This window comes from Brachyistius frenatus, unplaced genomic scaffold, assembly GCF_029030835.1.
Source record: "Brachyistius frenatus isolate BFR_SWC_R1_liver_20210118 unplaced genomic scaffold, ASM2903083v1 Contig_14, whole genome shotgun sequence".
NCBI lineage: Eukaryota > Metazoa > Chordata > Actinopteri > Embiotocidae > Brachyistius > Brachyistius frenatus.
In genome coordinates this window covers 2462786-2477134 of record NW_027210613.1, presented here as the reverse complement: position 1 = coordinate 2477134, position 14349 = coordinate 2462786, and the positions used below count along the sequence as shown (strand labels likewise).

Below are 14349 nucleotides of genomic sequence, written 5' to 3'. Positions count from 1 at the left end.
GCAGAAATAAAGACACAACTGAAAGCAAACACAGAATGACTATAAATATTTCCATTGTAATGTCTGCTCTTAAAGTTGGAAAAGGCTATTTCACTCTCAAGCAAAATGACAACACAAACACAGACTATTATATTTGATTGTAAGGAAATCATCTGTATGAGAATGGCCTTTAGTCCTTCTCCTTTAGCGCGTTGGCCTAATGTTAGTCTATTCGTTCTTGCAGCACACTGTATGAAATGGTGACCGTCTCAAAGATAAAATAATAACCATCAAGGTTGTCCCATGGCTCAAAATAAGACTACAGCCGCACTTACTGCTAAGTGATTTGTAGTGAAGAGAGGCTGATACAGCAAATGAAAAGGAAAAGGTTTTGCCGACCTGCAATATGTGTGTGAAATTTAAAATTCATAATAAATATCTGCACCCCTTCACCTTAACAATTTCTGGCGTAAATCAAATCCAGTAAAAATGTTTTTACTGAAAACACCCAAATAGAGATTTAAGCAAATTTCTAACTTTGATTAAAACAAACCTGATGATGTTAAACGGTTCTCAGAAATTATACTTCAAAACCTTTCAGCGGTTACTTCACAGTTGGCTTCGTCAGTCTGCATTTACAGTAAATGTACTTCCATCATGACAAAAGACCTCAGTCCTCAGTCATGACTCAGTCCTCTGTACAGACATGTAGCATTACTAAATCAATATCATATTGATTGTAAAACTTTCCTTGATAACGACTAATGTAAAGATTATTTTTAAATACACTTAAAGATTCACGGTGGGGGATTTTGGAGGATATATTAGTAGAAATAGATTATCATATCATAATTATGTTTTCATTAGTGTATAATCATCTGAAACTACCTTAGAATGAGCCTTTCACATCTAAATAAGTAGCAGGTCTTCTCCAATGTAGCGCACCATGTTGCATGTTGTTACAGTAGCCCAGCCGGGACAAACCAAACACAAGTATTGCAGCCATTAAAGATTATTTCATATGCTTGTATGTGGTAAGGGGAGTTCAGATGGTTCCACTAAATACTCCAAATCCTATACACTGTTCCTGTACCAGCTCTTTCTCGTCTGCACCCATGACATCTTTGGTTTCTCCAACACTAGTCTCATTTTCGTTGTCCTCATGGTTTAGTTACTTTGGTGAAATATCATTGCTGCTAGCCAGGCATGAGCATGCACACTGCATCTGTGTGTTGGTGTCTGCATGTGAACATGAAGATTGCAAACACATGCTAAATGACAGTGATTAACTGTTAGGTAAGCGTTGATTAGTTGTTGAAGTTACAGTCAAGTTTAAATATCTCTGGGGTATTAAGAGAAACTGATGGCCCATGAGCATTAATACATTTAGGGCACATATTGACTTGAGTAAAACTGCATTCCTTGGAAATTTATAATGTCAAATAATTTATTTTGCTTAATTAATTGCCCAGTCCTATGCAAAAATGTAATTTCTCTGCATCCCTACTCAACTCTAAAAATGTAGGAGTGGATTAGTTGTGTCAGTCTGGCAACAGGTGTAATTTAAACAAACAGAGGTAAATTGTTGGGTATGAAGAGCACACGTCAGGCATTCATCAAGCTGCTGTCAGATTTAAGCCATCAATATGCTGTAGTGTCTTCTTCATGCTTCATGTTGTGTTCCTGATGGTTGAGCAAAAGAGCTTGCTGAGACAAATTACCAACATAGAGCATTTTCTGAAGGTTCACGTCCCGGGCATAACAGCACTTTTGAATATGTTAGGAAGTTTCTGAGTAGCAAATGAAGCCAAAAAACATTATGAAGCCCTCTAAATGTCAGAAACATACTATTACACCTCCAGCAATGCAGGCTCTTGAACATTTTTAAAGATCCTAATGCACTAAGCTGGCTTGAGCTCCTGCTGTTCGCTCCACAGTACAGGATCATTTTATTTTTCAGTTTGTGCTTTTTGAAATATTAAAGTTGTCTGAAGTGTTGACTTCAAGCTTTCTCGCGTTTTTTATTTTATTATATCTGGTGCATTATTAGCCGAGACATCAGGATATGCATCATGGATGGTTGCGTATGGATCGATGGATCAAGAAAACCTGCACACATAAAGGATAGAGTTAAAGTATGGCCCAACTGGAGATGCAAAAACCTAACACATGTACCACTCCCACTTACAGCATTAAGCTACTTGCCATACAGGAATAAATATTTCATTAACCTTTTGAGCCATCGAGAGTCTAATCAACTTCTTCAACTGATTAAAATTATTCCATCCCATCAGATTGCAAATATACTTATTGCTTTAATGAGGACTTGTGCAGACTTCAGTGCGTCTGTGGCACAGAAGAGTCCACCAATCACACAACCATCAAACTGCCAATCATAAAAAAGTAATTAACACGGAGCAGTTCAAGGAAATCACATGAGAAGGGGTCAGTAAAAACAAAGAACTTGCTCCTTTTGAAATGTCTTAGGGGAACCATAAAATATCTAGATAGCATCAAGTATTCTCCATGATATCCTACAGTTACATTGTAAATCTGAAGGAAAAAGTTGGCTTAAGACAAGAATCACATCACATGCAGTTACTAAGTTACTCATTATGATTGATAAAAGATCATCACCTCTGCAAATTGGCACAGGAAAGTCCCACACTGACACACCAGCTGCGTTGTTCACACAGGTGAGGAGTGAATGTCCGTCCAGGACATAGCCAGTGACACACCGGTAGCGGATCTTGTCACCTACATTGAACTGAGTTCCATTCAGGATGCCTTTGGGTGGAACTCCTGGGTTTCCACACGAGTTGCTTCTCAGCTCTGTAAAAGAGAAGAAAGAATTGTTAAGAAATACAATGTGTTGTTATATAAAAAAATGTCCTTAATTTTGTAAATGTAGAGCAGTTAATCTTAACTTTTATAGTTTTGGCTATCTAAAAGACTTATATTTTATAGCTCACACTGTTGGTAATCTTGACTTGGCCACCTATGTTACAGCTGACATTTGTTAGTTATCTTGACTTCAGTGCTAGAATCTAAAACACAAGTAATAGAAAGCAAATTCTAGAATAAAATGTATGCAAATACAACTGAAATGCTTACTTATGACTGAGGAGCTGAAGTTAATATGAGTAGATGATAAAATGGATTGCCCAGGTAGTGCTAAAAGACCACCCTCATGTCTTGCCCATCTACCTACATTAAAAATTCACTAATAAACATAAATCTATAGCTGCAAGCAGCAATGCGAGGCAAAGAAAACCAAGTACATAACACAAAGTACAAGAAAAGAAAGGTAGTACAAAAATGTCAGGGAGACATGGAAGAAGGAACAGCAGCTCCGGACTTTAATCATTTTCCTGCATGCTCCTTAATGTCTGCCTTGATTAATAATAGCGGGGGAAAATGACATGATTTTCTTAAATTCACCATCACAGGAAGCATCACAGCACTGAATGGGTATTGAAATGTTCATTTTTGAAGAGCATCTGATATCAATTATCAAAAACCTCAATTGGCATAGATCTTGTTTACGCTTAGAGATTGTTTTTCATTTGTGTTCCCATTTGTGTTCTTTAGAAGATAGTAAGAAGATGGTAAAATCAGCAGTATGCACAAATCTAACCGTAGAACAGTTTCATATTTTCTATTCCTCAGGGTCTCTGCTTCAGCACATTCAATATGAAATACAATAGTGGATACTACCCAAATCTCAGTTTGAATTTGAGCAGGTTTACATAAATACTGCATGATCTGTATAAAGTTTCTTGGGCATCTGTTTGTTGTTTTCAACATTTGCTATGCATAAAGGAGCTCATATTTGGCTCAAAGTTAACTGAGCATTGACATTAAACTGAGGTGGACGTGTCTGTCAATAAGACGATTAAAGAGCTGAAGATACAGTACAAACCTCTGGTAAGAATCGCTAACAGGACAGAAGAACAAACAAAAAGAAACTAGGACAGGAACATGACCCAAAGCATACCATGAAGAAAGAATGTGTATCTGTCCATATACCTGCACTCAGCTTTCTATGTTACTAGAAGACACAGCCATATTTCAAACTAATGGATAATCCTTGCTACTAAGATACACAACAGGTAATAGAAAAGGGTGGGGTTATCATATTCTGCTATGTACAGATGAACATCTATTAGAGGTAAATGTGTGACAGAATGACCATAACAATGAAAAATAACACTACTTGTACAAAAATATATTTCTAATTTAAAATCCCAGACATGCATACTTGTGAACATGGCATATTTAATCATATATCTTCCACAAAATGGCAACTCCACAGAAAGTGTACTCTTTGGCAAACCAAAGAAAGAGTCTGTTGATAAAGATCTACTGTAAGTTGTGATAAACCAGTCTGGAGGGCTGTTCAGTCCTGTATTATTTTTGTCTGAACACAATCTTCCAGTACATTTTTCAGTTCTGTTACACAATCATAACTCACTCTGTCAAAATTCCCTTGCCCTGATATCTTTCAAAAAAGCCTATAAAAATGCTATTCACTAAATTATATTCTGCTCTTCAACATTCAAAAAGAGACCACACCCTGAATAGTAAGTCAAGATGGGAATCAGGGAGTTGTTTCACAAAAAAACTGGAGAGCAGGACAGGTTATGCAGACAGCAGTGGTTTACAACAAGCTCCCCGTCCTGGAGAGAATACAGGTGGAAGAACGAACGCAAACAACTAAGTACTCTAACAGGATGGTCTGCTGTAGGTCCTGTGGAAGCGCAGTGTCAAATCATTTTCACACTTTAAAAAATTGTCCATCTAGTGTCCAGGGGGCAGTTTTTAACGTGAAGCTGTATTTTCATGTTACGATCGTACTTTGGTCATCCAGGATAGTTTCATTGTGCAAAGCAAGAAACATATTTGTTGAGGGTGTTAGTGCCATTCAAAAAAAGCTTTGATCAGAAACAGAAATATCAAACATAAATTAAATCAGTCAACATAGTTTACAATATATAGATAATGGGGGAAAACTTCCATTAAAATTAAGAATTTAAATTGCTCAAAATGCCTTGAACATGTATCAAAGCTAGGGCCTGCCTTTATATAGCAGTAATATAGTTACGTTATGGGCATATCTTCCAATATAAAATAATTTTCTTTTCCTCTGAGCACAGAATCAGTATGCTTTGATATGAATGTGTGCATATATAGATATGCACACGTGGGTGTTTGTATAAGCAGGTAAATGTATGTGAATGTAAATGTTTGTGTGCATGTACTGCATGTGCATAGTATACTACTTATTTTGTTGTTTAAGAAATGGACCACCCTCCTTTTTTTTTTTTTTTTTTTTTACTTAGTGTATGTTTTGTATTACGCTTGTTTAAGTTCTTTGAAGTTTAGGTATAATGTAGACATTTTATATATAGCATAACTTAATATATATATACATATACATACACATACATATACATGACAAAACAATATTAACTAACAACAAAACCATATACAGTATATGTAGTAGGTGCAAAGCAAAAGAGTCTCACCTTTTCACTTAAAAAACTAACTGAAACTTTGAGTGATGAGGCTTTGATTTGCATTCTTACACTGTAATACAAGCTATATTTCAACAATCCTTTAAAATAATCTGTCATAAGAACAGTAAAATATCGATAATGGGTTTTATAATGCATTTCTGAATGATCCATGCAATTTTAATTTCAAACTCCACTTCCCCCCTTTCACAGCTAACTCCCAAAGTTCCGAGAAAAACATATAAAGAACATATAAATGGAAGTTTATGATTAACAGCCCATTTAAGTAATGTGAAAGACGGCAAACCGAGGGTGAAAAATGATCAAGACAAAGTGCTGTGCTAATGATACTTAACTGATGCAGGGATGATGAGTGACAGGCATGCAGGATAGAAATATGATCAGTCCAGAGGTCAGTGGGGAGGAGAGACAGACATACATTTATATTCAACTGCAGCACTCTGCATGAGGAAATATGTAAACTAGTGTTTACACAAAGTTTGGGTTAGCTGTGGCAGGCTGTTTATGTGACATGTATCAGATAGACGGGTCAAGGATCACCACACATAAATAAACCATGGTGTCATAAGCAATTTCCAGGTGTATATAGTACAAGGTCATTTAAATATATAATGTTAAAAACATTCTAAAATAACAACAACTTCTGGTTCATACAAACTTGAGGGAAAAAAAACAATAAAACATAAATTATAGCTTGGGTTGGCAAATGCCTACATGGATGAACAAGACCTAAGCCACTGCTAGAATTTTGCAGCCCTCCTTCACAATTGTTATCAAGTGCAGCTCTATGTACTGCAGGCTGCAATGAACGGATGCATACCACAGCATGATCCCCAGCAACAAACAGAAAATGTGTCTCCATGGGAGTTACAGAGAGCCTGTGAAATTGAAATGTATTTGTTTGAAATATCAAATTTGTGGAGTTCAACAAAGTGTGACTAAGCACATCAAAGGCAATCTAAATATTTACAAACTCACCACAACAACCCGTTACAGTTTGATGCAGAGAATCTCAGATTCAAATTCAGCACACTGCGGAGCTAAAAAAAAAAAAAATTGCGTCCAAAATCAAATCAAGACAAGACAGAATATCAGGTCAGGGCGTGTGCTGTGTTCAACCAAACGTTTTTCAGAACTTCCCATGATGAAGAAATGTTCATCACTAAGCCTTGCATCACACAAATAGCATTTGAGTGGACACTAACCACTCAAGGAATGTAGCTGTCACTGGAAAATACCTAAGGCACACTGTGTGTCAGCCAATTAAGACTCATAGGCCAGCTAGAGCCTGGCTGCCAAGCATTTCCTGGATGACATATTAGTAGAGAAGTGTGCCAAAGACAGTGAGAGAAAATAAGGTCAGGTACTACAGAACCAAAGCATGACATACTGTACTGTACACGTCATGTATGAGCTTGGTGTTGGGGGAAGAGGTTTCTGAAGCTTTGGGATCGCACAGCATGCACTCTAGCTCGAGTATATTGGCATCTTAACACCGTAATTTGGGTGGCGATCAGGTAAGTTCCAAGAACACAGCATATGATTTCCAATAGACTGACCCCTCATTCCCTGTATAGAAGCAACTGCATTATACAACAGCATGTTTGAAAAATCATTGCAATCCATATATTGCAAGATTTCCTTTCTAGAAGTTGAATATCCAAATCTTCCATACCATAGTATAAGGATCGAAGGTAAGTTTTGCAACATGAATGGAGGTGATATTTTTTTTAAACCGCAGCTATAGTTGCCACTTTTACATTAACGTAGGAAACCACAGAGGGAAAATAAATATTATGGTAAATGTGACAAGCTACCCAAAAGCAGATTGTATCCTGTGAACCTCAGCTTATGCCTTAACAGATCTCTAATTTCAGCTGCCAGATGTTGCAGGGACATTGGGCAGATTGCACCCAGCAAAATAAAAATGTAATAACATGTAAATTATTTTCCATGATGATGCCATATTTTCTACAAAAAGTGACTGTTCTCATCAATTTTCTATAGTTTTTCTAAGAAACAGTATGATGCATTCATGTGTCAAACTTAAAAAAAAAACAGCAATAACTGCGCACCCTGTAATACAGATGTTCAGGTAATGCTTGTGCAGCTAATGATACTAATAATGTATCTGATTTATGGAGTCACTGGTCTGACGCCACTCTCTTTTGGCACAGGATATGACTATCAAATGTTCAAACTGACTTAGAGGACCTATCAGGCATCCTACCGGGGAGCTGTCCTTCAGAGAACTATATACTGAAACAAAAGACCTATTCTCGCAAGCAAACGTTTAGAGAAACTTACCTCAGGTCACTAATTAAAAAGTAATAGATGCATCCAAGCTGTAATTAGACCAGCACTGACTCACTGCCCTTCGGTGTATGGAAAGTCATAAGTAATGTCTCCGACGGACGTGGCCCTTGAATTAATTCACAGGACGTGATGCAGACATTCGGAGCTGTTGCTTTGGATAAGACCTCTCACTGTAACAAAAAATGTCAAAATAAAAATAAAACCTTGTGCTTCAGTTTCAACTGCTGCATAACAGAATGTGAAACCTGGGGGGGGGGGAGTACTTCTTTGAATAACATGTTGTGCTTAATATTGAATCACGGTTTCAACTTTTATGAGGATGTGAAGAACCCCCTCAAGAAATCAAGTGTTTTTGATACAGTGTCAGCCCTGAGCTAACAAGTGTTGTTATCTCAAGGACCCTGTGTAAATTGTTGATAGAACCGAACCTGGGGGAAACAGCTGCTGTGAAAACACCAGGGGCTGGTGCTAAAGTTGAAAACCTGCACAAACTTCTCTTAAAAGGTGGAAAAATGAATGCAAACAATGCTAATACTAAGTCAGTGGAGAACGTTTAGCCTTACAAAGCATCACCCAATTTGCAAAATAAAGTCCAAAAAAAAGATGCATGCATACGGTGCTTAATCCAAATACAAACAACATTAATATAATGCTGCACTGTGATTTGAACCCAGTGAGATATCTGTGACCTATTTATAAACTAAAAAGAAAACAGTTTCGAGTCATTATAAAAATGTCAATTGCAATATGTATATGTATATATTAATTCATTTTCAAAGACTTAAGTCAAAAGACTAAAAGATTGTGTCATCATCACAAACACTTTATCTGCAATTCTACTTACAATTCACATACACAGACAATTGGAGTGAGCCTGGCTTGAATTACCCGTCATCACAGCGAGTGAGTTATGTGAACTAGTAAATGAGGTAGTTGGGTGCGAGATTTCTCTGGGGCTGAGCTATTTATTTCGCCTGTATATCTAATGACTCTGTAGCCCTTTGAAGAAGATGGAAGTTTGACGGAGTGGCAGTGTTTGTGAGCACACAAGCAGCACACTTTCCCCACAGGAGCCGCCTATGTAGACTGCCTGTCTGCCTTCGTAGCTGACTGCTTTACCGGCTGCTGAGCTGAGCTGAACTATTTATGCGGGCGGGGAAAAGAGTACCTACTGAGGCCCTGCTGGATCAAAGGGCAAAGCAGCTGGTAAACAACACATGCACATACATGCACGCACACAAACACTCTTTTCCATCTCAGTTGACTTTGTGCATTGCCAGAGAAGGACAAATGAAATGATTTGGGGAGAACAGATGAAAATACATTGTATGGGTCAGCTGTCTTTCAAAGACTTTTCCCCCAAAAAAGGGCAGGTTCAAATGCCATCGAAACAGGTTTCAGATAGGCAAGGCAATGTTTTTGTGGCAATTACATAACCTTCAACAAAGGGCAAAGAGATAACTTTACTCCCAGCTCAGTACATGTGCCGCACATGGCTGTAGCCGATCTCTATTCCTTGAAATTAACTAGTGGCCATTATTTGGCTGTGTTGTAATGGCCCTGTATCCACACTCCTTAATAAATGCAGCTTGACCCTTTCAGGGCATGCTTAAGCATCAAGGTTGCAGGATCATATTGACAGCGTTATGATAGTGCAGGGAAGTGGTCACTAATCAGTAATATTATTCACAGGAAGTTGGACCTGGTTTGCATTCCAACATACTTGATAAAAGATTGACAGGCCATTGAGGAATTAGATTCCATCTGACCGTGTCCTTCATTGTGTCCTTCACTTGCACGTAGATTCAAAATCCACTTAATTGCAGTCATGATTCAATCATCTCAGAGACTACAGGCAACACACATTTCAAATCAGAAGAATGAGCAGCACATACATGTTCATGTGCATGACGTAAGTAACCATATCAGCGTATCATATGTGCTGGTCATAAGAGGTCCCTGACTGAAGATAATGGAACATATTCTACAGTATGATGATCAGGCCATTGAACTTTAAATTTATATGATGATGATAATTATGATGACTGGGGTGGGCATTTCAAGCAATAACACTATTTTGCTGTGAACAATTTGATTTTAATCTACTCTCATGACGGTACACTGATAATGCCACCGCTTTACCTGGCAGAGTTTATTTTTTTGAAGGAGTACCACAAAAAAAAGTGTTGATGGTTGTAGTCATCTTTGCATGTTTCTGCTTTTTTGTTGTTTAGCATCTACTCACAGCGCCACACACGTTTTGAAGGAGCCTTGGAAGAAATGTGTTCTTCTTTTTCTCCTTTTTTGGTTTAATGGCGGTTGGAAAACTTTCAGGTGCATTATCACCACCTTTTAGCATGAGTAGCACACTCCTACCAGGGTAACAAGGTACATAAGACAAAACAATGGTTGCATAAACAAGAGCCATCCCTATCTGGGAGATGTATAACAATGCTCTGGTGTGAATAGGAAGATTTTTTTTTTTTTTAATAAAAAACATGAACTATCTTCCTCACTGAGAAACTACTCAATGAGTAAGCACATTTTGTTTCAAAAGTTCAATAAGTGAATAAGATGTATCCTACATCCCTGAAAGACCAACCTTCATGTATGTACAATGCATGCTTCAAGTCGCCAATTGCACCAAGACTGGCTTCTACACAAGTGGACTAGTGAAGTCACAAATCCTTTTCATAGGTACAGCCCACCTAACCACTAAACCAGATGCATTTCAGATCAGGTTTTCCAGGTTCACACTCTGCACATCATTGTATATAGAGGAGATCAAACATCCAAGATAGGTAACAATGAGCAGAAAGCATTTTTGAGTGGAGGGGCACTTTACGTATTTATGCTGTGTGCTGGATAATGTGCTGCCAACCAGGCTATTAAAAAATGAATGATAGTCATAGGAAACTGATCTGTACAATATGTGTCATGGTTAAAGTATTAGTATACCACAGCTTTGGCTCATTCCTTAATCCGACACCCACTCTTTAAAAGTGAGAACACAACAACTAAAATAAATGGCCATAAAATAAAATTGTGCTGACATTATATCTCCTATTGTCCTTATTAGAAAATATTCTGTCCTCATTCTTCAGTGTTAAATAATAAGAAATATCTGTGCATCATGTAACAAGATGTGTTTATCATCCAAATCAGCATGGAATTATGTTAAAGATTACACAGGCAAAAGATGGAGGAGAAGAGTGGAATCTGACTCAACCAAGTCCCCCACTGTAGACTAAGAAAAAGATAGATGGAGAGAAACCGAGCAGGGGACTGAGAGAGAGAGATAGCAAAAGTAGGCAGATGGAGAGGGGAGAGGTCCTGGACCAGTCAGGTCGAGGGCAGGAGGGGAGATGAGGAGGCAGTACAGAGGGATGGAAAAGGGCAGGAGAAAGGGAGGAGTGGTGAAGCGATGGAGTCAGCCTGTTAATGAACGAGGAGGTAAGATACTGGAACAGTGAGTAAAGAAATTACTGAAGGATATTAGGAGTAGAGAAGGGCAAACAAGACAAAGTAGCCAATAGATTGGAGGTAGAAGGTTGGAAAGCCAGTAAGATGGCAAAATGAGAAGGTAAGGAAAACTTGAGACAAAAATATAAAATAGAAACATGAAGAGATGGAGAAGTAGAGATGGATGAGTGAAGGGATTCACCTGAAGGAGCAGAGGGGAAAAGAGCCGGGGTGAGCAAGTTGGTCACACAAGGATAGTTCATATTTAGACAGCTCCCTGCTGCATTCAGCTCTGCTTCAACACAGATAACTCGGTACATCCATTAGTTCAAGCTAATTCCCATCACCATCTGCCATGCAATTTCAGATGCACCTTTGGAGGCGCAGAAGGTTCAGGTACTTGGGGGGGAGGGATGTTGATTTGGAAATATCATGAAATTAATATGCTTAATTGAAGCACCTAATGTTTCCATAACTCAACAGTGGAAGTCCTGGAGGAAATCAGGTGGACTGAGTGTGATCACAGGTCCCTCTTTTAAGAAGAAAGGGTGTCTAGTTTCCCTGGCTGAGGAATTTTTCTGCTTAAAGAAGACCGAGGTTATGGAGAGCTGCCTCATCTTAGTTAGATCACATATTTCGTTCATATTTTACATAAAAGGCTGTTTCAAATGACAGTGAGAGACAAGGAGCAGAAAACGATGCCATTCTTACCTTCATAAGCTACCTTAAATCCATGAGCGCTTACTGCAAAGTCACTGGTAAGCCTCAGTGAAAAAATGGAGCCAGAACTGGTAACAGGCGGAGGGATGGTAAATCCTGTTAACCTGCAGATAAAGGAAAAGAGACCTCAGTACTGAATGTGTGATTTCATTCATAACACCACAATTACACATAATAATACAAAAAATGCGTCATACAGTTTTAGTGCAAGTCTGATTGAATGCAAGACAAAGGTTTAAATTCAATTTATATTTTGATGTCCACCACAACCTGTCATGTATATAAAAATGTAACTGATATAAAAAAAAACATTTGCAACTTCCATATACTAAAAGCACACAAGTTCAAGAGCAATCAACATCTAGCAATGGATATTATTTTTCCTTGTGGCTATGTGGAAAACCAATCACTCTTTATTCCCCTCCCAAGCAGTAATAATTCAAAACAGACAAAATGACTGAAAAGTTGTGAGCCACAAAGCCAACATCTTGAACATGTGCCCTTTTTGTATTAAAATCCAGCAGCCCGCCTGGGAAAGTTACGTATTCTGTATTAATGAATCCCTGTTGAGAGTTGTGCACTAAAATGCAATGATGCACAAAAAACATACAGACGATGACTTAACTTATAAAAAAAAAAATAATGCCATCACACCACCACTCAGTCTGTGCGCTGTGACATTTTGAGTCTAATGAAACGGAACTCCTCAGAGAGTTGTGATGCAATTTGTCCACCAATAATATACCGAGTACTATGAAATCAAAACCGGAGGAGAAGCCTTCCCTATTGTTGGATGGTGTTTGAGGGCTGGCAGCTGCATTGTAACAGACTGGTTCATTACTGCATTTCAAATTAGGTGCAGATCCAAACAAATCCATTTACTTTCACGACGTCGTAAACAAGATGTGTTGCTGACCGTTCCTCAGCGGCAGTTGCTGATGTTATATCGACCTTCCACTGCTGTAAGCCAGGCAGCCAAGCATGAACTAAACTTGTGCACGCAACAAAATGTCTCCTTTTCTACTGCTCTCTCTTTTTCTCTTGTTATTTTTATAGCTAGTTTTGGAGCTGCTTGTGTGACTGAGCCTCAACTTGACAACAGGCCCAGTGAATAATGTCTGTAGCAGGCCAAATGTGGAAAACCAGAAACTCCTCTAGAGACAGCAAAGAAGAAGGGGCTGTATTTACAGCTTCAAGTTGTAGAGTTTCCAATTATAGGACTGTGAACTGTGCAGTAAATAATTACCCTTTTTCCCAGGTACTGAGCAGCATGCCAAGATAGTGCTTGAAGTCAGTTGCTACATGAGGCAATTTTGAATACAGCAAACAGAACTTAGAATGTGACCTTGTTAGGAGCTTATGTAATCACACAACAGACAATTGCCCTGGATCTGCATGCTACACCATGGTTAAATTAAAAGTGAAGGCAAGCTTGTGCAACACAAGAAGTCTTTGTTGGTTTGTGTAAACAATAACAGCAAACACAGTGGAGAGAAGCAAACAAACCATTTTTGTCATTTTCTATCACTTTACCTTTTCACGTTTCTGACCAATAACATTCGGACAGGCAATATCCAAACTGGCCACAACGTAAATATTAAAGGCAATGTCATTGATTTTGCAGGTCTCAAACTGTGCCATGTGCGAACAAAGTGAAGAGTGGAAAAACAGAGGAAACCTGCGTTCTACTTCGCACTGAAAATGACAACAAATAACAACATATCTACAGATATGAACAATCAAAACAATAATTACTTGACCCTTAATCTGTGGATTTCTGTACATATATCTCAAGACAGAAAACTGTCAGATTTTTGTTGTGTGCTACTGCTGAAAAAAGTCACATTGAAAAGATAGGTGATTAACCCTGGCCTTTCCCTCAGGTGCAACAGTTAGCTGCCGGGCTATGTAACACACAAACCATCACTCTTCCTTTCTCTCTCTCTTTGTGCCATTTCAACACGGGCACAATGAGGGGTCCAAAGTGCTATTTCCATGCGGGAATTACATATTTTCAATAAATCACAGTGTGACATCAAGCTGTGTAGTCTTTAAAATGGCCCTCCTTCCGAAGTCTGGGGAGGAGGATCCATTGGAGAACTAATTATTGGCTGGGCATAACAGAAACTAACAGAGTACATGCTGATACAGTTGTCAATGCCACCCACCAGCTTAAGCGCAATGCAGTTATACAATGACACTAAAAAGCCTTGACCTGCAATTGTTACTGAAGAAGTGAAACAAATGAAAACTAAATTAGTTTGACCATTATTCCAGAAGTTGAGCCAACTCTTTGTTTTGTGTTTTAGCATTGACTTTGAAAACAGAGTTTATG

The 14349-nt window shown here is 38.4% G+C and overlaps 1 protein-coding gene across 3 annotated transcripts in view; it reads right to left on the bottom strand.

Moving 5' to 3' along the window:
• The window catches only part of LOC138617846 (CUB and sushi domain-containing protein 3-like), a 229538-nt gene that overhangs the window by 182360 nt on the left and 32829 nt on the right, over window positions 1-14349 (bottom strand). For all 3 annotated transcript variants that reach the window (XM_069693161.1, XM_069693160.1, XM_069693162.1), the window contains exons 3-4: window positions 12006-12118; window positions 2617-2811 (exon numbers count right to left, since the gene is read on the bottom strand). In XM_069693161.1, coding sequence (XP_069549262.1) covers window positions 2617-2811; window positions 12006-12118 — 308 coding nt within the window. The remainder of the gene's footprint in view (window positions 1-2616; window positions 2812-12005; window positions 12119-14349) is intronic.